We start from the raw sequence: 27,535 nt of genomic DNA, 5'->3' as shown, positions 1-27,535 counted from the left end.
TTCTGCTCCAAACATGTCTGCCTCATTGCCCACCACGCCCAAATAACGGTCACATGAAATAGAAACAATTCAATAGGTACCTACCCCCATTCCGGAAGCTCCCGAAGTGCAACAGGTCCGCGGTTACGCCCATCCGGAAGGCGAGGCCTCGAGGCATGCGGGGCTCGCCTGGCCGCGGTCAGTAGGAGATGCTGTTGGGCAGAGGGCCCAAAGAATCATAAGGACCTCTCCTCCTCTCTTCTTCTGCTGCCCTGCAGGCCACGGGGGGGGGCTGTCTTGCCTCAGCCACCGACCACCCCCCCCCCCTCTGTCTCTCGCCTGGTCCGGCCCGCAAAGAAGGCCGAAGCCAAAAGCGAGAACGGCGGCGCTTACAGGTAGTCCCGCCACATGTCAAATTCCTGGATAGTTACAGGTAGTCCCGCCACATGCCGACGTCTGGACAAGCGCAAGTAGTCCCGCCACATGTCCACCCCTGGAGAGTTGGAGGTAGTCCTGCCACATGTCAAAAGGGGGGGGAGCTGTCTTGCCTCAGCCACCGACCCCCCCCCCCATCTTCGATAGCCGGCACGGCCAATATCGAAACGACGGAGCCGAGGATCGGCGAGGGGTCGCTGGAAGGGGGAGGTGGCGCGAACGAGCCTCCCCCACCTCCCTCCAGGTGGAGGCTTCCAGCGACACCCCAACGCTCTTTGCTTAAAGAGGGTCCACATCGAAAAGCGGTCTTTTGCCCAGGACGGGCACGCACCCCATGCCTTCTCTCCTCAACCTTGAAGATTCTATGAGAGCCGGGGGGCACCCCGATCCCTCCGCATGGGCGCCCCCGCCCCCCTCACTGGGAACAGCGACATCGGTGCACTCCTGCCGGCGCCAGCCTCAGTTTGGAAATGGCTAAAATGCCGCCACGGCACAGATTTGTTCAGTTCCGGAGGAACACCAGAACGACCCGGTAGGAAAATTGTTGCCGCCCTCCCCACTCTTTGACTGTTGTTGGACTGTTACCACATTGTGCAAAACTTTTTGGACCACCAACGGAAGGTTCTGGTCCCACCACGAGTCATTGGAGACATTCTGACTGTGCTGGAACTCGCCTGACCCCACCCAAAAATGGCGCCAACACGAAATGAGACTTTTCAAATAAACCTTGTTGCACCCTAATTGCGCAGCTTTTTGTCCCGAGATATGTATGCAGTTTTTGGATAATGAAAGTAGATATGAAGGATATTGAGTATGTGTTTGGACAATGAACTGACTTAGGGTGGGTACTGATTATGATTTGGAAAATGAATTGGTGTAATTTAGATAAAGAATGAGGATTGGATAATGAATTTATGAATTAATTAAAACTGAATTCTTGACATGCATCATGCTTGCTCTGTAGGGAAGTTTGATACGATTTTATTGCACTGCTGCACTTTATGCAATGAACTGCCACCAACTTCGTTCTTCTTATGTACAGTTCCAATCTGCTCCGTGGCCGGTCCACTGGGTTGTAGGCCTGTATTTATACATCAACACCTTTTATTAAAAGTATTTTGAAAAAGAAAGCATGGTTGTAGCAGTTGCATTAATGAGTTTTGAATGTTTTACTACGATGAGCGAAGAATAAGTATGATGAAAGCTGAAGGTTAAAAAGGACCAGATATTTAGCAAACTGCATTATGTGTCATAGGCAGCTGGGAAAAATGCTTTAGAAACACTTAAATCGACACAACAGAAATACCACCTGACCGCTACCCTTGCACCCAACAAGAGGGGTTGCGACCAAGTAACTCATGTAGGAACGCAGATCATTAATGGTTATATATCTGACATTACCGGCACCTCTGGGCTTAAACGCCGAGATGGTGAAGAAATGCAGTACGTGGAGATAGGTCGAGTATGTGGTAGGTAAAAACATTTTCGGATTTATGCGCGCTGATGTGTTTTGAATGCTGCACCCTCCCCCACCCCTTCTTTCTCCTCCCTTCTGCAGGTCACGTCAGAACGTCGGCTGAAGTATGGGAGAGCGATGATCGAACCACCGACGAAAAAGGAAGGAAGGAATATGCGCATAGTCCTTATGACGATAAGTTTTTCTAAAGACGTAGACGTAAACATGACTGTTCCTCCTTAGAACATAGAGACTGGGAGGATGGACTGACCTAGAAATTTGACGGGTACTGTGTGGCGAAAATTGACTCGAAATGACACGTTAGATAATGTAACTAGACGTTTGACTAGGTAGGGAAAGGACAGAGGAAAGTGTGTAGGTAAGGGTTACCACGACACCACCCGTCTGGGAAGTTAGAAATGTTGCTGATGTTCAAAATGCACTGCCCCCTTTCTCACACTCTTATAGACCTAGCCAAGCTGTCCGACCGTTCTCCCGATCAATACTTGCCGTTGCCTCAGCCTGGAGAACCTCCCACCAAAGGAAGAAACTGAAAAATGGTTTAAGACCCAACCATGGGTAAATAGCGCGACCAGGTTAATTTCTGATCGACTAACGGAGGCGTAAGTATTGGCAATTGGGAACACTTGCAGAGATAACAAGCAAAAAGGGAAAAAGAGGGAAGGGTAGAAAGAGCTAAGAACGTAAATAAATAGGATAGTAAAGATACGTAGGGTATAATATGGATTTTGTTGGCCAACTATTGTTTTCTGTTTTGTCGTGAATGTCTTATATATGTAATACATGTGCTGTCTTCTTCTGTCTGAGTTCGTGTGTGTGTGCTGTAGGGGTTTTATGTTCTCCCTTTGTTTGCGTCTCTCCGTTACCTAACCCCCTGCTGTTCTGTGTTGTGAGCGCACTAAATGACCTGTTTTCGTACACGTCTCTCTCTCTCTCTCTCTCTCTCTCTCTCTCTCTCTCTCTATCTCTCTACATGTCATACGTGTACCAAATGGCTCGTTTAGATTGCGGACGACTCTCACTTTCTGGGAGTCTTCCTATTTCCTCTTCCTTTTTATGATAAAACCGTGCCTCGCAGGCACCAGTCTGATTGGATACTTATTGAACGCGAAGGTGTTCAGCGAAATTGACCGAAACTAAAATGATTGTATCTCGCCATATTACTACCTCTCCTTTCTGCAAAATGAATGAACTCGAATTGGCTGAGAAGGAAAGGACAGGTAAGACGACTAAAGTCCCCCAATCTGGCCTTTTATATGGGAACTGCATGTCAATGGCACCTTATTTTTCTGTTCATCAGAGACGAACGCCAACGTCTAGATTGACCCCCAATGCCCAGATTGCCCCACCCCTTTGCACCCAAGCGTGAGCGCCCGAAGCATCCCCGCCCCATTTGATAGACCCCAGCTGCTGTCCCGGATAAACATGATGACCATGAGTAACTGTCGTCCCTCGAGAAAAACCTGTTTTTACCCTGACTGTCAATGATAGCGCCCCCGCCCTGTTTTGAAAAGGTTAGCCAGCCTTAAAGGGAAATGTTCCGAAATATTGAATATGATGAAATGCACGGTTGATGGGAATCTTATTTATCATCACTTGAGTTATAAATGGGACGATGAATAAACTTGGCACGAATTCAGTAGGAATGCCGACATATGCACTGCCTGGTAATAGACCTCTGACTGTGACCGATGAGCGTACCTCCCAAGTATGTAGGATTGAGGGAGGAATTCACATGCGTAGATGCCTTCTTCTGCCAGTTCTCTAAAAACTTGTTTTGTACCTATTCAAAGATTCACGATCACCGGAAGGAGAGGGGTCGGATTTGACGTACAGCCTGGCTACAGATCTTGGGACACGTGTGACCTCGACCAAAGGTGGAGCTGCAGAGCAACAAGATGCGGGACGAGACAGCACTTTCAACGTGGAAAATGAGGAATGACGGGCCGCCCTGAAGCCCTCCGTCTGCCTAACCCACGTGTGCCTGGAGTCTCCGTCCCCCTTCTTTGGGCCCGATTGATGGGCCTGCCTGCTTGTTATCCTTTGCTCCCTTGGTCCCTTTTGTGTGTCCCAGGAACTCTGACCCAACTCCGCTCTCTCTCTCTCCTATCGACTATTTTGAACCACACACCCTCTTTTCCACGTGTCTTATTGCCAAAAGAAAGAACTGCATTCAGATGGGAATAGGGTGTTGCCACGGAAATATAGGTGCCGAGCATGAGGCACCGCTAAACGGATTGTTTAGGGAACAGGACTGTGGTCTAACAGCAGAGGACTGACCGCACCCTGCAACACGTAAGGATAGAGCCGAGCTGGACCTATAGCTCCACCGCCGGTGCTCAACAGCGCCAACGAAAGGACACGGACTAGAGCCTACCAGTGATGGCTCACTACTAAAAGACACTGTGACGAAGAGATCTTGAATATTGAACTGAATTCCGCCCTCAACTGCTTGGTCGAAATGTTCATTGGTCACATTTTTAAGTCAGAAACATTTATGCTATGTAGTGCTTTGAAAATGATAGGAACTCGACAAAATGCAAATCCCTATGTGCCGCATTCTGCCAAACACATCAACTGTCCATGATTATTTGCCATATGCTAATATTGACAATGCTAATTCTGTGACTGCGCCTGTTTACTTGTACCATCATCGATTACGAAAATGAACTTTTGCTATGTAACAAGGGGCGACTGTAGAAACTTAGAAATATTGATGTACATAAGCAACGTTCATTTCCCTTTTTCCACTCCTCTCCCTGCGCGTACCATGAATACCGTAAAGCATTAACTACATCCCACTGCCAGCAAAGGCCTGTACTCCTGTGTACATGGCAGCCATTTTAGGCACCCTGGCCTTTTGCCCGCCTAAGATTAGAATCACCGGCTTCCCTTCTGCGTGTATTCGAAATCTCTCTCGTGCATAAACCATGAAACCCTCTCCCTTTGCGCGACCCTGCCCCGAGAGGCAGCCCTTCTGCTTGACCCACGCAAACCCCCCATTTCCCTCTTTAAGAAGCATCCTTCGCCTTAGCTGACATAGCCCTCCCCAGCTGCACCTGACTGCCCCCGCTCTCTCATGTACGGGTCATAAGACCTCTTTCTCTCTATGCGACTCTGTCCCTGTGTCCACCCTGGCTCCCCCTCCCTTCTCCTCACATGGGCAAGTCATAAACCTTCTTCTTCTGCAAGACTCTGTCCTTGGGAGTCACGGCCGCGCCTGACCAACACCTCCTTTCCCTCCATGAATGCCCCTCTGTTGACAAGCACTCCCTCCGCGCTCGATTGTCCACACGGCATGAATACCACTCCTTTGATGACCCCTTCCCCCGGGTCCGACTGACCACACATGTCCGAGGCCATCGCCTAAGCCAGAGGATACCATTTACTGCACTTTATTGTATGAAGTCACTCCTCTTCAAAGGACCCACTATTGATCCTGGTCTCCCCACCCCCTGGGCTACGATCAGGCGCACACATCCTAATAATCAGCGGAACATTCAGCTGCGTCATTGCCCCCTCTCTTATCAGCAGGTCAAGGGTCCCTATTGTGAACACATGTGGGGTAGGATTGACACGAGGATTATGGGGTTATCTTTTCTTTGTTTCACAATGCTGTGACTGTAATGCCAAGTGTTTTGTAAGGTATAAAAGGCTGAGTCTCAGCTCACTTGTTAGAGCACCTCCCGATGGCACCATGTTTCGTGTCTGACATGACAGGCTCTCCTCATGAGAATTAAACTCTGTTCTTGATTCCTGCTCCCAGCGCCCGTCTCTTTATTTGGTAATTATTCAGAATGGGAACTAAGAGGCGTCTTGCGCCAGCAGCCTGGGCATCGATGGTCATATGGGCTCCTGTTTCCACAGTGAAGAGGTGTCAAGTGTCAGAAGCATTTGTGGGGGAAAGGGGTCCAGAAGGGAACCAGATTTGATAGTTTTAATGATTTCACGTAATGATGACAGATTGAGCAGATCCCAGTTAGCTAAAATCTGAGGGGTGTTACCTAAAGATGAATCCGGTCTAACATCATCAGAGTGAGAAGTCATTTTGGGAGGTTCAGGTACTATTGGAGAAGAAGTTGGGTCTTTGAAGTCTGCATAAATTTTGACTATTTTGTTTATAAAGAATTCTGCGAGAACATTGCACTGTGAGGAGTCCAGACAGGGGGCTTTCGGTTGACAGGTGGAACCAGAGAGTTCTTGCACAATTTTAAAAAGTGCTTTGGGACGGTTTTGAGCATTTTCAATAGTTGATTAGGTATATTCAGCTCTGGCTATTTCACAGTTAGCATGATATTTCGATAGGGCAGCTTTATATAGTAGCTTCATTGAGGGGTCGTAGTTTGCATGCCGTCGACGCTCTACATTTTTACTAGCAGTTTTTTCAAGTTTAATTGAGTCAGTAAACCAGGGGGCAGGGGGATGATGTGGGTTCTGTTTTTTATTTCTTTGTGGAAGGCATACATTGATGGCAGAGCTAAGCCAGTTATGAATAACTGCGGCCTCCTCGATGTTTGTTATGTTAGTGAGGGGCCTGGTTTCGTCAAGGCGTGCATTCAGCTGGGCAGTATCGAGTTTTTTCCAATTTCTCATTACCCTAGGTCCAGTGGGAGCAGTCTGAGAGGTGACAGGCAGGGGGACAGTTATTGTAAATTCCACCAAGTAATGGCCGGACCAGGGGATGGGTACATGTGGTTTACATACAATATTATCAAGATTGGAAAAGACCGGGTCAAGTAGATTGCCGGTCTTATGGGTTGGGCCAGAGTTGCAGAGAGTAAGGTTTAATGCTGCTAGGTCAGCTATAAGGTTGGTACTGGTATGGCAGGAGATATCGTTAAAGTGGATATTTAGGTCTCCGACTATCAGAAAATTAGCGGCCTCTAACAGGAGCGGGGCAATGAACTCAGGAAAGGAAGTTGCCCAGGTGCTGGCTGTGCCAGGGGCACAATAGATTAAAGCACCGGATAAGGTGAAATTTGGGGATAGTAGGAGCTTGAAGGATCCAGCTTCGCAGTTTTGGATATCAAGGTCTATCCACTTGCAGGTGTATATATTTTGGAAAATGATTGCAATCCCGCCTCCCTCTTTATGCAGTCTATTTTTGCTAATGTAGGTATAGTTCGCAGGTAGGGCTGCTGCTATATCTGGCCCGAGCTGTTGTTCAACCAGGTCTCAGTAAGGAACAGTGCAGCTGGTTGTGATGTTGTAAGTAGATTAAAGATATCAATTTTATGTTTTGGTAATGACCTGCAGTTCAGACTAATAAAGGAGAATTACATATCTGGTTGAAGGGGGTCACCTGATTAGATGGTTCACGGCGTCTTTCCGTCCGCATGCTGCAGCTTCCCTGAACCCCTTAAAGCTACACTGGAAGGGGATTTGGGACGAGCCTTCTCGGAGTCCGAATGGTCAGCTGCCCTGGCGGGCCCCTGCCACAACGCCCGCAACCAATGTTTCCGTCAAATACAGTTTTTCATTCTACATCGAGCGTACCTCACCCCAGCCAACATCAATAAATGCTTTCGCTGCACGGATCTCTGCCTACCTCAGATGCCACTTCACTGATGCAGATGTCTTACACATGCCAGGGCACTGCCCCGAGCTGCCACCTTAACCCGCTGCACTGGACGGGACATACCTTTCCAATGGGAGGACGATATCCTTCATCTGTTTAAAAGGGGCGGGAAGCAGAGGGCCACGTCCCACCTTCTAGACCGAGGCCTAGGCACTGCTAAAAGCCTAATCACAAAACGATTGACTTCTCCGCACGCAGCAGCTGGGCCAGGGATGAGAGCCTTGCCTTATGCAAGGAGGACCTATTAGGAATCTGCGAATCCCCCCAGGCCGCTGAGTGGGCGACCATTTCAGCAGATTTGCTGGAGATGAATGCGACAACGGGGTGTTCCATAGTGGAGGAGGAGGACATAGTCGCCGCGGTGGTATAGCTGGGAGGGCTCCTCGGACACCACGCCTTCAGAGGTACAGCGAAGACAGCTCCCTACCTGGGTCACTTAATGGGCCGATACATACATGTAAGAACTCTGCTTTGCTGCACTCATGAGGCACAGCCGGGAGATTTTAACTAAAAACGACGCGCTGCACTTTATGTTCTTGCTGCTATTTTAATATTTTTAAACTTTGCTGGGAATTGAGGGCTAACCATTTGGGCAGGCGGACTGACCGGTGACGGTGGCATTGAGGGCACGGCCGGTCACTGTCTTTTTGTTCCTGGCATAGCGGGCCGCCATCTTGGGGATTCTTGGGAGGCCCGCTCTAGCTGCCGGACCAGAAACCCTTAAAAGAATTATGACTCAAGCGTGCAGCTGGCACGCCGAAGGCAAGCCGCGCCGAGTGCCAAGACCCCTGCCAGTTTTGTACCAGGTCATCAACGAATACTTACCTATTCAAGAAGTAGGTTGGTGCAACTAAATAATTCAGGCAGGAGCCTAGACTGTCGATGCCTCTCCCTATATGAAGGACTAACTGAAACCCGACGTTCTGTCCTCATTGTAATATTAACCTCCCGGCGCCCCTCTTTAGTAAAGTAAGTGAAAGGCTAACGGAGGAGGCAGGTGCTTTGAGGAATAGTACACAGGGCCTAAAAGGACTCCTCCTCAACGCTCGGTCACTAGTTAAGCATAGTACCGAACGCGCCGCCCCGATAGAAGATCTGGGAGTTAAAGTGGCATTTATCACTGAAGCCGGGACAGACGGAGCCGCAGGACCAGGCATAGTCGAGGCGTCGCCGCCAGGCTTCCTACGTCATACTGCGAGTAGGCAGGGCAAGAAAGGAGGGGGGTTGGCAGCCATTTACCATGATTCCATTAAAGCTATCTTTTAAACAATTACAAACGGGGGTGTGAAGCCTTGAGCTTCTCCCTCTTTCTCCCACAGAAGGAGACTTTTAGAGGGATCCTGCTATACAGGCCGCCAGGATTGAGGAAGTCGTTTATTGACCTAGACAGCAATCTAATGGAGGAAGGTTTAAGTGATAGATTTTTTTCCACAATGGGCGATTTTAACTTCTATTTGGAAGTTACTGCAGACACTTTGGAATGATTAGATCTTATGAATGGATTGGATCTAATGCAATTAATTAAATGGGCTACCCACACGGATGGACACACGCTGGATGGGATTTTTTCAAATTACACACAGCTATCCGTTCTAGAGGTGCGGCCAGTAGTATGGTCCAATCATGCGGCCATTCTATTTGAGATTGTCTGCCAGGACAAACAGAAGCAGGACAAAGCCTCAACTAAGCCCAGCTATATACGAGCTTGGAACGGGATTGAAGGCAAAGATCTGTCAGACCTCCTGGAATCTACCCTGCCGTCTTTAGTCGGAGAGGTGGATAATGCCATTACCAGATTTAATGATTGGGTTAATGACGCATGTGATAAACTTGCTCCAAAAAATGTTTTTAGACAAGAAGGATCCATCTCTCTGCCCCCTGGTACAATCCCAATTTAAAAAGCTTAGAAATGTATTTGTAAGCATTCTGAACGAGAATGGAGGAAGGGGAATAACGCTGAGGATAAAATCAAACACAAAGAAAGTATTCGGGTCTATAAGCAATTATTGCTCACGACTAAGAAAGAATACTTTGCTAATCAAATTGAACTAGCCGAAAACTCTGCAAAATAATTATTTAAGATGGTCTGTAAACTGATTGTCTGTAAAGCGAGCCAGAATCTATGTGATAAAATTGCCAGTTATTTTCTAGACAAAGTGGAGGATATTTTCTCAACCGTCAGCAGGGCTGATAATGGATTCTCATATGAATTTGGTATTGACAGAAAGGTTGGCTCACAAACTCAGAATTCATTGAGTGAATTCCCTCTGTTAGCTAATACAGACACCGCCAAACTTCTGCCACATATGAAATCAGGATCTCCTTACGACCCTTGTCCTATTAAAATAGCCACATTGATCCCTCAAATCTTTGTTGCAGCTCTTACCCCTCTCTTTAACACAGTACTGGAAGGAGGCAAGCTCCCCGCCCACCGGAAGACGGCCTCTTTGATTCCTTTGCTAAAAAAATCTAATTTAGACTCAAAAGATGTTCGCAATTTTAGACACATCTCTCGCCTCCCTTTTTTCCGGCCAAAATGTTGGAAAAATGGATCAATAGTCACTTGAGCAGATAACTTCAGGATGCCGAGGTACTTGATTGTACCCAATATGGCTTCCGGGAGGGCCATAGCAGAGTAACTGCCCTCTTAAAACCTACCGACGAGATTAGGAAACCTCTGGATCAGGGGGGTAAAGCAGCAATGATGATGCTGGATCTCTCCGCAGCGCTTGACACGGTCCATCATGCTCTTTTGATGGATCGGTTGTCAGCCTGCGGAGTACAGAACTCCGCCTGGAAGGTTTTAAAGTCTTTTCTTACCGATCATCAGCAGATTGTGGCCCTTGGAGAGTTCTGCTCGGCCCTTTCCAACTTCCCTGTGGGGTCCCTCAGGGCTCATCTTTAAGTCCTACTCTGTTTAATGTCTACGTATCGTCTTTGGCTCCATTGATTTGATCTTTTGGTTTCCATCTTACCTCCTAGGCAGACGATACGCAGATAGTGGTATCACTCCTTCCAGGATCAGAAGAAGCTGTGAGCCACAAACTACACGATTGTATGGAAGCGGTTGGATCCTGGATGCCCAGTAATTGTCTTAAATTAAACTCAGACAAGACTGAGGTCATTCTATTTGGGAATGATGTTAACTTGTGGATCCCCGAATGTTAGCCTGACCCTTTGGGACCTCTGCCTTCACCCTCCACACAAGTGAAAAACCTGGTAGTGTACTTGGATGACAGATTGGACATGAACAGGCAGGTTAACGCCATTGTGTCATCGACGATGTTCACCCTTAGAACCAGTAAGAAAATTCCCTTCTTTTTTGCCTAAGGAGAGTCGGCAGACGGTGGTCACGGCATTGATCATGTCGCGACTGGACTATTGCAACAGCCTCTATTTAAACATTCAAGAGAGGCGGTTGCATAGGCTACAGATGCTGCAGAACACGGCTGCCAGGCTGATATCCGGCATACCAAAAATCTCTCCGATCTCTAGTGAAATCCGTAGACTTCACTGGCTGCCAGTGAGGCAAGGAGTATATTTTAAATCCATGTGTCTCGGTTTTAAGTCACTCCAGAACCAGGGACCACGCTATCTACAGGATCAACTACAATGGTATCAACCAGCTAGGCCCTTACGCTCATCAGCTCAAAAAGGGGTGAGAGTCCCACCAGTGAAAAAAGCTCGCTGGGGTGGGAAAAGCTTTGTGGTAGGCGCTGCAAAGTTGTGGAACCAGCTTCCCTTTCACCTGAGGAACTGCACGGATTTGTTACCATTTAGGAGAATGCTCAAAACTTGGTTGTTCTAGTCTCATTCTTAATCTCTCCCCTTCTCAGGATAGCAAATAGCGCCAGGAAACCCAAGGGTAACAGACGCGCCTAATAAAACAATTAACAATTAACAATTAACAATTAACAACTCGCCTGCACATATCACACGTGTGTGGGCTGGTCCACTTCGGAGTTTCACGCAGTTACCCCCTCCCTTTGTCTTGCTTTGTCCTCATTATGTTGAACCCCACTCCCACAGTTTGGGTCTGTAACATAATGCTTTTGGCAACATGACATCATATGTGTTCGAGTTGGAGGTCTCTGGGGAGCAGAGGTAGTTACTTCTGACCACCCAGGGACCCACCTCTTCCAAGAACGTTGCCGAGCACGTGAGTCAGACCCTCAGATGGGAGGGTTAGGCATTTATGGTTGTGCACAATGAGGACTTGCCACACTACAAATGGACACCACACCAGTAGGTCATATGAACGGAAGATTCTTTATAAAACAATTATCACCAGGTTCACCAAGAAAAAGAGTACACTATACAATCAGGTTGGGGGGCAGGGTCATCACTAGGTCTGAAGGGACTACGGGATGGTTCGGTCTAGGGTAATAGTCAGAATGTTCCCCATACTCACAGTCCGAAAAGGGGGGTAGTCACGAGTCCACGGGCTGGTTCTGGGGAACCGTGAAGAGTAGCGATAGCGTTGCTGTGGGTGGTAGGAAGCGTATCAGGCGTACAGCTCTCAATCCTCGAGCCGCGTGATACGGAGATGCCCCAGGTGCGGGGAGTCCTGCCTGCTCGGCACGCACTCCTCGAGCTGCGTTCTCTCCTTATGCGGCAATTGCTGGGCATGTCGGTTGTACGGCTCGTACCCTTCAAGCCGTAATGCTTTTCAGGGGCTGCGGTGCAGGGTGTACCAGGCGTACGGCTCTCAATCCTCGAGCCGCGTGGTACAAGGAGGGGGGTACGGACGCACTGGGTGCTAGGCTCCCACCTCTCATGCAGCTGTTGGTTCTCTTGGCAGTGTACGGCTCGTACCAGTGTCGACTCATACCTCTCATGCAGCTGTTGGTTCTGTTGGCAGTGTACGGCTGGTACCAGTGTCGGCTCGTACCTCTCATGCAGCTGTTGGTTCTCTTGGCAGTGTACGGCTCGTACCAGCGTCAGCTCGTACCTCTCATGCAGCGTTGGTTCTCTTGGCAGTGTACGGCTCGTGCCAGAGTAGGGCTAGAGCCGCGACCAGATCTGCTGGGCTCGAGCAGTGGTGGGCGAAGTGTCCTTAGAGATCAGGGGAGCTGCAACCAGGTCAGCAGGGCTCAAAGGGTGCCAGCAACGAAGCGTACGTTTCTTTCTTCCCAAAAAGGATGAGCCTCGACCAGGTCAGCAGGGCTCTCTTCTTCCGATCTCCAACTGATTCGTAGCTCAAGAGCGGCCCCAGTTATAGTCCTTTTTTTCCTTTGAAGTCTCAGTCCTCGCAGGCGGCTCCCTGGTGCCCCGGGGCTGATTGTCGGGGCTACCTGCCATCTGGCACTTTGATCTCTTGAAGTCTTGCTGGAGGGTTTCCAGATAACCGGCAGGGAGCGGGGCCATTCCTGGGGGAGGCAGGAGGTGTGATCGAAACTACTCCACCCCATCTCACTTGGGAGAGGCTCGATACCCACCGCCGGGCATGGCACGTTTGGTGTCTAGGTTTCCCTGGGGTTGGGGCCCTGCATGGGGGGCTAGGGAGTCAGGGGTCCTGGGGAAAGGGTGATGGCTAAACGAGGCCTTCTTATCGTTTTGCCCTCTGACTAGGCTTCATGCATCTGGGGGATTGGGATGCTACAGGGGGTTTCCCTTATTTTGCCGGGGTCATGGGGGATCTGGGAGGACAGGGTACAGGATTACATTGGTTTTGGCCTCGCACGGGGCTAACTGTCAGGTCAAGGGCCATCTAGCCTGAAGAGTGGGTCATACACATGGGAGGTCTGGGGGAAGGAATGTAAGGAGACCCACGCCAAGGATGCCAGGTCTAACACGAGTCCCCCTCAGCTGAAAGGTAGGGAGAACTACCCATCCCCTTGGGAGTTCTTTTCACTGAGGCGGAAAAACCTGGACAGACCATCAGCATTGGCTTGGTCGGTGCCAGGGCGGTGTTCTACGGTGAAGTCCATCCCCTGGAGGGAAATAGACCACCGCAACAGCTTGGGGTTCTCTCCTCTCATCTGCATTAACCACCTGAGGGGCCGGTGATCGGTTTGGACCCGGAAGTGAGTTCCGAAAAGGGTAGGGCCTCAGTTTTTTCAGGGCCCAAACCACTGCAAAGGCCTCCCGCTCGATGGTGCTTCACCTTTGTTCCCTGGGTAGTAACCTCCTGCTAATGAATGCGACTGGCTGGTCAAAGTCCTCCCCATTTAGCTGTGATAGAACTGCCCCTATGCTATGCTCTGAGGCGCCGGTCTGGACCACAAATTCCCGGAAGTATTCAGGGGCCTGGAGTACTGGGGCTGTGCACTTGGCTGTCTTCAAGGTGTCACATGCCTTCTGACAGGTGGGGTCCAGTACACCTTCTTAGGCTGTCTCTTAGAGGTCAATTCTGTCAGGGGTCCCACCATGCTGCCATACCCCTTGATGAATCTCTGGTAATAACCGGTGAGGCCCAGGAAGGCCCTCACCTCGGTCTGGGTCGTGGGGGGTTCCCAGGCCAAGATGGCATCGATCTTGGGTTGGCGGGGCGCCACCTGGCCCCTCCCTGCCTGGTGCCCTAGGTAGACCACCGATCCTTGCCCAATCTGCCACTTACTGGCCTTGATGGTGAGGCTGGCCCAGCGCAGGGCCATCAACACCTCCCAGAGGTGTCGCAAGTGCTCTTTCCATTCGGTGCTGAACACTGCAATGTCATCCAGGTACGCTGCGCTGATTTCCTCCAGCCCTATCAGTACCCGGTTGACTAGTCTCTGGAAGGTGGCGGGGGCCTTCTTCATCCCAAAGGGCATCACCCGGAATTGGTAGTGTCCATCCGGGGTGGAAAAGGCTGATCTCTCCTTTGCCTCTTCCGTGAGGGCGATTTGCCAGTACCCGGAGGTCAGGTCGAAGGTGCTGAGGTAGCGGGCAGATCCCAAACGGTCAATCAGTTCATCCGCTCGGGGGATAGGGTGTGCATCTGTTCGGGTGACAGCATTGAGTTCATGGTAATCCACGCAGAACCTCAGTTCGGGGGTGGTACCCGGTGCAGCTGCCTTTGGGACCAGGACCACGGGGCTGGCCCACGGACTGTCAGAGGACTCAACTACTCCCAGGGCAAACATTAATGCAGGACCGGACTCTGTCTGGGATGCGGTAGGCTTTGTGCCGCACTGGGGGGCTGTCCCCAGTGTCTACATCGTGGACACACCAAGTGATAACACTTGGGACCAGGGAGAATAGGTCGTATAACTGGCGACAGTCTGCGTGCTGTTCAGGGGTCAGGGAGGGGGAGAGAACCACTCCCTCTACGGAGCCATCTTTCTCCTTAGCACACAGGAGATCGGGTAGAGACTCAGTCTCTTCCTCCGCTCCGTCATCGGTGGCGAGGAGCATGCTCACCTCAGACCGTTCGAATTGGGGCTTGAGGCGGTTCACATGGAGGACACTCAAAGGGTTCCTTGGAGACTGCACGTCCACCAGGTAGGTGACCTGGCTCTTGCGCTCCACTATCTTGAAGGGACCGGTCCATTTGTCTTGAAAGGCGCAATGTTCCACCGGGGCCATCACCCACACCTGCTGACCAGGCTGAAACTCTACCAGAGTGGCGTTCTGGTCATACCAGTGTTTCATTTCTTCCTGGCTAGCCTCTAGGTCTGCCTCAGCGAGTTCCCTGAATTTCCGAGTCTGATTCCTTAGGGTCAGGATGTATCGGAATACATCTTGGGGAGGGTTCCAGGGGGTCGTCTCCCAGTCCTCTTTGACCAGGCTTAGAGGTCCTCGGACGGGGTGACCATAGAGCAGCTCAAAAGGGCTGAACCCCAAGGACTTCTGGGGAACATCTCGGTAGGCGAACAGGAGGCAGGGCAGGAGGATGTCCCACTTGCACCTCAGGGGCTCTTTGAGGTCCATGATCATTCCCTTGAGGGTCCGGTTGAACCTCTCAACCAGGCCATTGCCTTGGGGGTGGTACGGGGTGGTGAACTTGTAAGTAACCCCACATTCTTGCCACACGGACTTCATGTATTTGGAAATGAAGTTGGTCCCCCTGTCGCTCACCACCTCACGGGGGAATCCCACCCGGGAGAATATCCCCATCTGGGCCCGCCTCACCATGGGCCGTCACCGTTCGGAGGGGATGGCTTGTGGGTACCTGGTGGCATGGTCCACCAGGACTAGGATGAATCGGTGGCCCAGGGCGGTCCAGGGATCCAGAGGCCCCACAATGTCGATCCCTACTCGTTCAAATGGGGTACTGACCACCGGGAAGGGCTGGAGGGGAGCCTTGCGCTTTCCCCCACTCTTCCCACTTGACTGGCAAGTCGGGCAGGATTTACAGTGGGCCTCTATGTTTTGGCGCATCCGGGGCCAATAGAAATGGGTGACAAGCCGGTGGTAGGTTTTATCCTGCCCCAGGTGTCCGGTCAAAGGCACATCAGGAGCCAGGCCCAGCAGGAAGTCTCTGAAGCGTAGGGGTACCACCAGCACACGGGCTGACCCTAGCTCAGCAGACTTAGGCTCGCTATATAAGAGGCCATTCTCCCAGTAGATCCAATGGGACCCGGACTGGTCGCCGGTCGCCTGGGCGGTGGCCTGCTGCCGCTCGCCTATGAGGGAGGGGCAGGTGGTCTGTTCCTGGCAGAACTCTTCCCGGGAAGCTCCACCCTCTTGTTGCCACTGGGCCAGTCCAGGTAGGACACCCAGTTGCGCGATCTGTTCTCTAGTAGGGCCCAGTGCATACACTTCGGGGTTTTCTTCCTCCCCGGTGGTGGGACTGGAGGGGTTCGGCTGCCTGTACTCCCCCTCTCTCTCCTCTAAGGCAGAAATCTGGGCCACTCTCTCAGGCTCCAAGTCCTCTTGAGCACCTATCTTGGCAGCCATGGACCGAGTAGTGATGTACACCCACTCGGGCAGTCCTAGCATTCCCAGGTGAGCCTTCCGCTCCACCTGCGTCCATGGTGAACTCTCCAGATCGTTGCCCAGTAAACAATCCACAGGCATGGCGGGTCTGACAGCTACTTGCAAGGTGCCTGAGACTCCTCCCGGCTCAAAGGGAATTTGGGCCATTTTGCAGAGCCTTTCAGAATTTTTGCCGAAATGACGGGGCAGAAGACGTGTGATACAATTTGTTCCTCCGAGACCAGGTGACAGCGGACCGCTGTGACACTTGCAACGGTGTCGCGGAGGGCCCCTACTCGATGCCAATTGATGGTCACCCACTGCCGGTATTTCTTTGTGTTGGCCGGAAGCGGGCTCCGGGACCATTCCTCCATCTCCTAGGGAGACCAGGGACTTGGCTACGGGTTCCCACTCCTCTAACTCCTCCCCTAGGGCGACAGTGGCAACCTAGAGGATTGGGGCACCAGAGGTGACTGGCTTTTTGTTTAGGGGACATTGGGGGTCACTGGCATAGTGGCCCGGTTGTTGGCATTTATAACAAGATATGATTGTTCTATGCCCAGGTCTGCCTGGTGGGGTCCCGGGACTTGTTCCCGGGGGAGACTGCGAACTTTGCTGCTGGTTTCCTTGGGGGCTACGTTGGGGCCCCGGCTGGAATTCCCGCTGCCTACCTTGGGCTCCCCCCCTTCGCTGTCGGGGACCCTGTCGATTCCTGGCATAGTCTCCCACTGGCCTCCTGGGGACCCAGGTGTTCACCCAGCGGTGTGACTCTACGGCAAGCCTTCTAGGGTTAGTAAGCTTGCTGTCCAGGAGGTGCTGGCGCAGTTCAACGAAGCAATTTAAGGACAGGTGCTCCCAGGCTATCAGGTCAAATAATTCTTCGAAAGTGGTGACTTTGCTGCCCTTGATCCAACCTTCTAATGCTCAGCTGTAAAAGTTAACATACTCCACCCAGGTGGTACCAGGGAGCTTTTTGCAATCCCTGAATCGCTGCCTGTACATCTCTGGGGTGAGCCCATATCGAGCTAATAGGGCCTCCTTCATGTGGCTGTAGGAATTCAGTACCGTGGAGTCAAGTCAAGTCAAGTCAAAGAATTTATATAGCGCACTACATACCCAGAGGGTCTCAAGGGTCTAGCAAGGTATCCCTTCCCTCGCTCAGGAATTGACCCCACAACCTGGCCCCCCAACCCTTCTCAGGGTCCCGGTGGGAGGTCATGGCCACCTCATAGGCTTTAAACTATTGTTGAATGTCATCATTCCTATAGTATTCCTTTACTACGTCTTTGGGGATGTGTACCTTGGCTTCTACAGGGGAAGGGGCCCCTCGGTTCCCCGGGGGCCCGGTTTCCTCATTCCTAGCCTTGAGCTCAAGTTCCTTCCCCATACTCACAGTCCGAAAAGGGGGGTAGTCATGAGTCCACGGGCCGGTTCTGGGGAACCGTGAAGAGTAGCGGTAGCGTTGCTGAGGGTGGTAGGATGTGTATCAGGCGTACGACTCTCAATCCTCGAGCCGCGTGATATGGAGATGCCCCAGGTGCAGGGCGTCCTACCTGCTTGGCACGCACTCCTCGAGCCGCGTTCGCTCTTTATGCGGCAATTACTGGGCGTGTCGGTTGTACGGCTCATACCCTTCGAGCTGTAATGCTTCTCAGGGGCTGCAGGTGCAGGGTGTACCAGGCGTACGGCTCTCAATCCTCGAGCCGCGTGGTACAAGGAGGGGGGTACGGACGTACTGGGTGCTAGGCTCCCACCTCTCACGCAGCTGTTGGTTCTCTTGGCAGTGTACGGCTCGTAACTGTGTCTGCTCGTACCTCTCACGCAGCTGTTGATTCTCTTGGCAGTGTACGGCTCGTACCAGTGTTGGCTCGTACCTCTCACGCAGCTGTTGGTTCTCTTGGCAGTGTACGGCTCGTACCAGCGTCGGCTTGTACCTCTCACGCAGCTGTTGGTTCTCTTGGCAGTGTACGGCTCGTACCAGCGTCGGCTCGTACCTCTCAAGCATCGTTGGTTCTCTTGGCAGTGTACGGCTCGTACCAGCGTCGGCTTGTACCTCTCACGCAGCGTTGGTTCTCTTGGCAGTGTATTGCTCGTACCAGTGTCGGCTCGTGCTAGGGTAGGGCTAGAGCCGAGACCAGGTCAGCAGGGCTTGAGCAGTGGATGGCGAAGCGTCCTTAGAGATCAGGGAGCCGTGACCAGGTCAGCAGGGCTCAAAGGGTGCCAGCAGCGAAGCGTACGTTTCTTACTTCCCAAAAAGGATGAGCTGTGACTAGGTCAGCAGGGCTCTCTTCTTCCGGTCTCTGACTGACTCGTAGCTCAAGAGCGGCCCCAGTTATAGTCCTTTTTTTCCTTTGAAGTCTCAGTCCTCGCAGGCGGCTCCCTGGTGCCGGGGGCTGATTGTAGGGGCTTCCTGCCATCTGGCACTTTGATCCCTTGAAGTCTTGCTGGAGGGTTTCCAGACGCCCGGCGGGGCCATCCCTGGGGGAGGCAGGAGGTGTGATCGAAACTACTCCACCCCATCTCACTTGGGAGAGGCTCACTACCCACCGCCGGGCATGGCGCGTTTGGTGTCTAGGTTTCCCTGGGGTTGGGGCCTTGTGTTGGGGGTTAGGGAGTCCGGGGTCCTGGGGAAAGGGTGATAGCTAAACTAGGCCTTCTTATCATTTTGCCCTCTGACTAGGCTTCATGCATCTGGGGGATTGGGGTGCTACGCGGGGGTTTCCCTTATTTTGCAGGGGTCATGGGGGATCTGGGAGGGCAGTGTACAGGATTACATTGGTTTTGGCCTCGCACGGGGCTAACTGTCAGGTCAAGGGACGTTTAGTCTGAAGAGTGGGATCATACATGTGGGAGGTCTGGGGGAAGGAATGTAAGGAGACCCACGCCAAGGATGCCAGGTCTAACACGCACAGCTGCCCCAGCAACGGGGCGTCCCAGCGCTGTATAACGCTGTGGAACCCTTCCTGGCTCTCCCTGTGAGATGCCCCTCCTGGGCACTCCCAAGGTGAAGGCAGGCATCCTAGTGTTGTTGGGGCCATTGTGGAGATTAAGCAAGCTATTGCCCAGAGTTGCAGAGTGGGACCCATGGTTAGCGTAGGCAGCGAGGTGAAAATTATCGAGTCCGCAGGGGTTGAGCCCAAGACCCCGCCGCGTCGGGACTTGAACCCTGGTCCCGGGCCTGATCTCTGCTTCAGAGTCTGCCGCTCTAACCAGTGAGCCACAATTCTCCACTTCATGTGATGTGAGCGCGATAAGCCCTGCTGAAGCAGTCTGAAATGGATAACTTGTTTCGGTTAGGTCACACAGTCAAGTGCACACAGGCACTTTCAGCACCTTCCAGGAGAGGCAATGATCCTTTGAAGGCAGGGGTTCTCCACACATGTATGACCTCTGCATCCCTCTGCATCCCCCTGTGCCACTGTGTATTCCTCTGCATCCTTCTGCGCCCCTCTGTACCCCTCTGTATCCCTCTGCATCCTTCTGCATCCTTCTGATTCCCTCTTGTATCCCCCTTGCATCCCTCTGCATCCTTGTGCTTCCCTCTGCATCCCCCTGCATTCCTCTGTATCCCTCTGCATCCTTCTGCTTCCCTCTGCATCCCTCTTGCATCCCTCTGTACCCCTCTGTATCCCTCTGCATCCCTCTGCATCCTTCTGATTCCCTCTGCATCCCTCTGCATCCCTCTTGCTTCCCTCTGTACCCCTCCTCTGTATCCCTCTGCATCCCTCTGCATCCCTCTGCATCCCTCTGCATCCCTCTTGCTTCCCTCTGTACCCCTCCTCTGTATCCCTCTGCATCCCTCTGCATCCCTCTGCATCCTTCTCCATCCCTCTTGCATCCCTCTGCATCCTTGTGCATCCCTCTGCATCCCTCTTTTTTTTTTTTGTATGTTCTTATATAGCGCTCGAATCACCCGGAGGCATCTCGGCGCTTGCCTTGGGAACCCGTCCTGGCTTTTCCCTGTGAGATAGCCCCTAACGGGCATCCCCAAGGTGAAAGCCAGGCATCCCGCCGCAGGGGGCCGTTGTGGAGATTAAGCAAGCTTAATGCCCAGAGTTGCAGAGTGTGAACCCATGATTAGGTCAGGCATCGAAGCGAGAATTATCGAGTCCGTGGACATTTGAGCTCAAGACCCTGCCGCGTCGGGAATTGAACCCTGGTCCCGGGTCTGACCTCTGCTTCAGGGTCTGCCTGCTCTAACCAGTGAGCCACGCATCCCTCTGCATCCCTCTTGCATCCCTCTGCGCCCCTCTGTACCCCCCTGTATCCCTCTACATCCCTCTGCATCCTTCTGATTCCCTCTGCATCCCTCTTGCATCTCTCTTGCATCCCTCCGCATCCCTCTGCTTCCCTCTTGTTCCCTCTTGCATCTCTCTTGCATCCCTCTGCATTCCTCTTCATCCCTCTGCATCCCTCTTGCATCTCTCTTGCATCCCTCCGCATCCCTCTGCTTCCCTCGTCATCCCTCTTGCATCTCTCTTGCATTCCTCTTCATCCCCCTGCATCCCTCTGCTGGTGAACCTGTCAACGGCCTAGCACGTCACTAGATAGACCGTGGTCTCCCTTCCTTTATATTTGCAGTGGTTTTGGCATGTGTGTGGTCAGGGCCTCATTTATTACTGAAAGGTACCATGAATTGCTGCATGGGCCACCATGACAAGAAGTGAAGTAAGAGACAGAGAGAAAGGAGATAAGAGTCATCTGCAGCAGGAGACAAAGACTAGCAGTGGTTTATTTAAATGCATAGAACACCCGTATACCAGTGTCCCTGGCCTCTCTCTGCCTTTAAGACTGCGTCTCTGGGCGTGCGGAGCACTCTCCGGAAGACAGGGCACGCCCATTTTATACTATAAGTCATGTTTCTTGTTGCAGAAACACCTGAGTAAACATAAAAAATGAAATACCCACAATACCACACATATTCCCACTCCCCATCAAGGGGACCCTGTGCCAGAGTCTGTGAGGGTCTTTCAGGCACAGGCGTGTCCGTATCCTAGGATGGGATGGGGGTGTCCCTTGGTTCTTTGGGGTGTCAATGGCTGCAGAGTCTAAGGTATGCTTCAAGCAGTCTTCTTGGGATGAGGTTCACAAATGTTCTTTAAATGGTTCAGTAAGGTGGCCTGGGTCTGGACCCAGAGAGAATATCCCGCCTAAATTGGCTCTTGAGTCTTGACTTTGCAGCTGCTCTGTTCGGACTCTGCATCTTTGACCGGATACCCCCTGATTATTACAGAAGAAGATTCTCTGGTTTAATGATAGAGGGTTGCACTGAGAACTCAAAGGTAATATTGAAGAAGCTGCTGTGCTTGAGGATTGAGTCGTCAACACCAGAGTCACCGCGGTCGCACGGATACCAACGCTTCATCTGAACATGGGTGCTTTGGGCCTAAAGTCAACCGGTTCTTCTGGAAGAGCAGCTCTGGGTGGACAGTGAGCAGCTCTGGGTGGACAGCGAGCAGCTCAGGGTGGACAGTGAGCAGCTCTGGGTGGACAGTGAGCAGATCTGGGTGGACAGTGAGCAGATCTGGGTGGACAGTGAGCAGCTCTGGGTGGACAGTGGGCAGCTCTGGGTGGACAGTGAGCAGCTCTGGGTGGACAGTGAGCAGCTCTGGGTTGACAGCGAGCAGCTCTGGGTGGACAGTGAGCAGCTCTGGGTGGACAGTGAGCAGCTCTGGGTGGACAGTGAGCAGCTCTGGGTTGACAGCGAGCAGCTCTGGGTGGACAGTGAGCAGCTCTGGGTGGACAGCGAGCAGCTCTGGGTGGACAGCGAGCAGCTCTGGGTGGACAGTGTGGACAGTGAGCAGCTCTGGGTGGACAGCGCGCAGCTCTGGGTGGACAGTGTGGACAGTGAGCAGCTCTGGGTGGACAGCGCGCAGCTCTAGGTGGACAGTGAGTGGGAGCCAGAGAAGGGCTCTGATCTCACAGAAGTAACTCCGGTTTAACGTGAAGTTGATTCCTGAGGACGGCCATGTTCTTCAAGTAGATGTTGCTCTGTTTGTGCAACGAGTTGCAGGTTGGTGTGTCCTGTGTTCTATAAGACATTGCTCAGGTGAGGCGATGCGTTGTAAATATTGAGAACCCTCAGGGGTCCTACAGCTGAAGGTCCTTGAGTGGAAGGAAGAGTTGCAGAATGAAGAGACTTCCTGTTTTGAAGGTGAGGCTCCTGCTACTGAAGACGGTAGTCTGTTGGAATCGCAAGTTTAAGAATGGAAGGTTGTAGGTTTCAGAGTCTCCACTACTTCCAGGGGCTATTGTTCTGGCACAACAACGAGTTGTATATTGGAGTCGCTGCTCAGGCTGAACAATGACCTTTTGGCCTCACACTCACTAGAGTATTATAGAGGATACTGTTTTGGCTGTTTTTTCTCTTGCACTTTGGCGATTCCGCTGGCTGTTTTTTCAGTTGAATGTTGGAGAACCCTCATATTCTTACAAAATATGCATCTAGCATTGACAGATACGTTGTAAGAAGTCATGGCCTCAAGTTTTCACTAAAAATCCTGCTCAGGCTGAGCGTTGAGTTGTGAAGGCGAGGTCTTGAGTTTTCACTGAAGACGCTGTTCAGGCTGAACGTTGAGTTGTGAAGGTGAGGTCTTGAGTTTTCACAGAAGACGCTGCTCAGGCTGAACGTTGAGTTGTGAAGGTGAGGTCTTGAGTTTTCACAGAAGATGCTGCTCAGGCTGAACGTTGAGTTGTGAAGGCGAGGTCTTGAGTTTTCACTGAAGACGCTGCTCAGGCTGAACGTTGAATTGTGAAGGTGAGGTCTTGAGTTTTCACAGAAGATGCTGCTCAGGCTGAACGTTGAGTTGTGAAGGCGAGGTCTTGAGTTTTCACTGAAGACGCTGCTCAGGCTGAACGTTGAGTTGTGAAGGCGAGGTCTTGAGTTTTCACTGAAGACGCTGCTCAGGCTGAACGTTGAGTTGTGAAGGTGAGGTCTTGAGTTTTCACAGAAGACGCTGCTCAGGCTGAACGTTGAGTTGTGAAGGTGAGGTCTTGAGTTTTCACAGAAGATGCTGCTCAGGCTGAACGTTGAGTTGTGAAGGCGAGGTCTTGAGTTTTCACTGAAGACGCTGCTCAGGCTGAACGTTGAATTGTGAAGGTGAGGTCTTGAGTTTTCACAGAAGATGCTGCTCAGGCTGAACGTTGAGTTGTGAAGGCGAGGTCTTGAGTTTTCACTGAAGACGCTGCTCAGGCTGAACGTTGAGTTGTGAAGGTGAGGTCTTGAGTTTTCACAGAAGATGCTGCTCAGGCTGAACGTTGAGTTGTGAAGGTGAGGTCTTGAGTTTTCACAGAAGACGCTGCTCAGGCTGAACGTTGAGTTGTGAAGGTGAGGTCTTGAGTTTTCACAGAAGATGCTGCTCAGGCTGAGCGTTGAGTTGTGAAGGCGAGGTCTTGAGTTTTCACTGAAGACGCTGCTCAGGCTGAACGTTGAGTTGTGAAGGTGAGGTCTTGAGTTTTCACAGAAGACGCTGCTCAGGCTGAACGTTGAGTTGTGAAGGTGAGGTCTTGAGTTTTCACAGAAGATGCTGCTCAGGCTGAAAGCTGAGTTGTGAAGGCGAGGTCTTGAGTTTTCACAGAAGATGCTGCTCAGGCTGAAAGCTGAGTTGTGAAGGCAAGGTCTTGAGTTTTCACAGAAGATGCTGCTCAGGCTGAACGTTGAGTTGTGAAGGCGAGGTCTTGAGTTTTCACTGAAGACGCTGCTCAGGCTGAACGTTGAGTTGTGAAGGTGAGGTCTTGAGTTTTCACTGAAGACGCTGCTCAGGCTGAACGTTGAGTTGTGAAGGTGAGGTCTTGAGTTTTCACTGAAGACGCTGCTCAGGCTGAACCTTGAGTTGTGAAGGCGAGGTCTTGAGTTTTCACTGAAGACGCTGCTCAGGCTGAACGTTGAGTTGTGAAGGCGAGGTCTTGAGTTTTCACTGAAGACGCTGCTCAGGCTGAACGTTGAGTTGTGAAGGCGAGGTCTTGAGTTTTCACAGAAGATGCTGCTCAGGCTGAACGTTGAGTTGTGAAGGCGAGGTCTTGAGTTTTCACTGAAGACGCTGCTCAGGCTGAACGTTGAGTTGTGAAGGTGAGGTCTTGAGTTTTCACAGAAGACGCTGCTCAGGCTGAACGTTGAGTTTTGAAGGCGAGGTCTTGAGTTTTCACTGAAGACGCTGCTCAGGCTGAACGTTTAGTTGTGAAGGTGAGGTCTTGAGTTTTCACAGAAGACGCTGCTCAGGCTGAACGTTGAGTTGTGAAGGTGAGGTCTTGAGTTTTCACAGAAGACGCTGCTCAGGCTGAACGTTGAGTTGTGAAGGTGAGGTCTTGAGTTTTCACAGAAGACGCTGCTCAGGCTGAGCGTTGAGTTGTGAAGGCGAGGTCTTGAGTTTTCACTGAAGACGCTGCTCAGGCTGAACGTTGAGTTGTGAAGGTGAGGTCTTGAGTTTTCACAGAAGACGCTGCTCAGGCTGAACGTTGAGTTGTGAAGGTGAGGTCTTGAGTTTTCACAGAAGACGCTGCTCAGGCTGAAAGCTGAGTTGTGAAGGCGAGGTCTTGAGTTTTCACAGAAGATGCTGCTCATGCTGAACGCTGAGGTGTGAAGGCGAGGTCTTGAGTTTTCACAGAAGATGCTGCTCAGGCTGAACGTTGAGTTGTGAAGGCGAGGTCTTGAGTTTTCACTGAAGACGCTGCTCAGGCTGAACGTTGAGTTGTGAAGGTGAGGTCTTGAGTTTTCACAAAAGATGCTGCTCAGGCTGAACGTTGAGTTGTGAAGGTGAGGTCTTGAGTTTTCACAGAAGATGCTGCTCAGGCTGAACGTTGAGTTGTGAAGGCAAGGTCTTGAGTTTTCACAGAAGATGCTGCTCAGGCTGAAAGCTGAGTTGTGAAGGCAAGGTCTTGAGTTTTCACAGAAGATGCTGCTCAGGCTGAACGTTGAGTTGTGAAGGCGAGGTCTTGAGTTTTCACTGAAGACGCTGCTCAGGCTGAACGTTGAGTTGTGAAGGTGAGGTCTTGAGTTTTCACTGAAGACGCTGCTCAGGCTGAACGTTGAGTTGTGAAGGTGAGGTCTTGAGTTTTCACAGAAGACGCTGCTCAGGCTGAACGTTGAGTTGTGAAGGTGAGGTCTTGAGTTTTCAGAGAAGATGCTGCTCAGGCTGAACGTTGAGTTGTGAAGGCAAGGTCTTGAGTTTTCACAGAAGATGCTGCTCAGGCTGAAAGCTGAGTTGTGAAGGCAAGGTCTTGAGTTTTCACAGAAGATGCTGCTCATGCTGAACGCTGAGGTGTGAAGGTGTCGTCTTGAGTTTTCACTGAAGACGCTGCTCAGGCTGAACGTTGAGTTGTGAAGGCGAGGTCTTGATTTTTCACTGAAGACGCTGTTCAGGCTGAATGTTGAGTTGTGAAGGCGAGGTCTTGAGTTGTCACAGAAGACGCTGCTCAGGCTGAACGCTGAGGTGTGAAGGTGAGGTCTCAAGTTTTCGCAGAAGACGCTGCTCAGGCTGAACGTTGAGTTGTGAAGGCAAGGTCTTGAGTTTTCATAGAAGACGCTGCTCAGGCTGAACACTGAGGTGTGATGGCGAGGCCTTGAGTTTTCACAGAAGACGTAGGTCAGGCTGAACGTTGAGTTGTGAAGGCAAAGTCTTGAGTATTCACAGAAGACGTAGGTCAGGCTGAACGCTGAGTTGTGAAGGCGAGGTCTTGAATTTTAACAGAAGACGCTGCTCAGGCTGAACGTTGAGTTGTGAAGGCACGGTCTTGAGTTTTCACAGAAGATGCTGCTTAGGGTGAACGGTGAGTTGGGAAAGCGAGGCCTTGAGTTTTCACTGAAGACGCTGCTCAGGCTTAACATTGAGTTGTGAAGGCGAGGCCTTTAGTTTTCACAGAACACGCTGGTCAGGCTGAACGTTGAGTTGTGAAGGCGGGTCTTGAGTTTTCACAAAAGGCGCTGCTCAGGCTGAACGTTGAGTTGTGAAGGCGGGTCTTGAGTTTTCACAGAAGACGCTGCTCAGGCTGAACTGTGAGTTGTGAGTTTTCACAAAAGACGCTGCTCAGGCTGAATGAAGATTCCTTTGGCCGACAGACACTATCTGTTCACAGAGGAGCCCGAGTCCACGGATCGTTAGATAAGATTCTACTCTAAAAGATTAAGTGTAGGAAGGAGATTCTTTCTTCTCACATAGAAAAGGCCACAGTTGGTGAACAACGTTTTGTATCCAAGAACATGTACTTAATTATTTACGTTTGGAGCAATCTTGTTGTCTCAGAGGATGTTCTTCTCGTGTTCAACTGGTTTGGGCATTCTCAAGTAGGATATTCTGAAAGAAGAAACTGTTGTGGTTAATAATCCCCAAGGCTCTCAGAAGATGCTGCTCTGGTTCAACATGTGAAGCCTGTTGCCCCAGCTAAAGAGACCCCTCTTTTCATAACGCCCTGTCTCATCCACATAAGTTGGCCTGTTCCCTGGTGGCAGAAATAACTTGTAATGAAAACACAAAAACAGTGAGTCAGGCTTGAAGGAGGCAGCCTCCACTCTGGTGGTGGGGCAGAATAGCCCCACATGACTCAATTGACACATTTGCACCTTCATGAAAGGAGTGCAGAGATGAAATACAGATGAACCAAAGAGGGATACACCATGAGGGAGTGTGGTCATAGGATTGTCCATGCTACTTGTGTGTCAGCCCGTTAGAGCTGCGCGTCCTCCTCATAGTCCTCGTCTAAGGCTGTGGACTGCAGATCTTCAAGAATTTGTGAGATCTCTTCAGCCGTTGGGTGTGCCAACTCCATCTCATCGAACTCCATGTCCAGGTCTGCAGGTGCTTGCCCGTCCTCCGGTACTGGTGTGGGCGTGGTCTCCTCGGGCACACACGGGTCTACGTGCACCACGCAGCTGCTGTTCTTTCGGGTCCACACATTGGGATTCGGATCCGAGGGGCGTCCCTTTGTGGAGAGGCTTCGACTCCCATCTCGAAAGCTGGCTAAAGGTGGGCGTAGCCTCACACCAGACTTGGTGGAGCCCTCAATGGCTTTCTGTAGCTGCGAGAAGAAGAAAGAATGGCAGAGTATGAGCAGGAGGGAAGAGAGGAGGTTAAATCATAGATTTTGAAAGGAACAGACCACCATTCACAAGACCTCAGCTTTTTATTCCAAGGGCAACAACCTCTTATAAGAAAACTGACATGAACTTCAGCGTCAACAGACTACATCTTCCCAGAACTGTACTACTGACCCCCAGCACCACAGACTATCTCTTA

At 51.3% G+C, this 27,535-nt stretch overlaps 1 protein-coding gene across 1 annotated transcript in view; it reads right to left on the bottom strand.

Moving 5' to 3' along the window:
* Window positions 1–24,269: 24,269 nt before the first annotated feature.
* Window positions 24,270–27,535, bottom strand: part of CLCN1 (chloride voltage-gated channel 1) — a gene marked incomplete at its 5' end in the record, with an annotated part of 596,613 nt that continues 593,347 nt past the window's right edge. The window contains one exon of the mRNA XM_086928421.1: window positions 24,270–27,317. Coding sequence (XP_086784547.1) covers window positions 26,967–27,317 — 351 coding nt within the window. The remainder of the gene's footprint in view (window positions 27,318–27,535) is intronic.

This window comes from Lissotriton vulgaris, chromosome 7, assembly GCF_964263255.1.
Source record: "Lissotriton vulgaris chromosome 7, aLisVul1.2, whole genome shotgun sequence".
Lineage (NCBI taxonomy): Eukaryota > Metazoa > Chordata > Amphibia > Caudata > Salamandridae > Lissotriton > Lissotriton vulgaris.
Note: the sequence above shows the minus strand (reverse complement) of the source record. Positions and strands in the feature narration are given on the sequence as shown.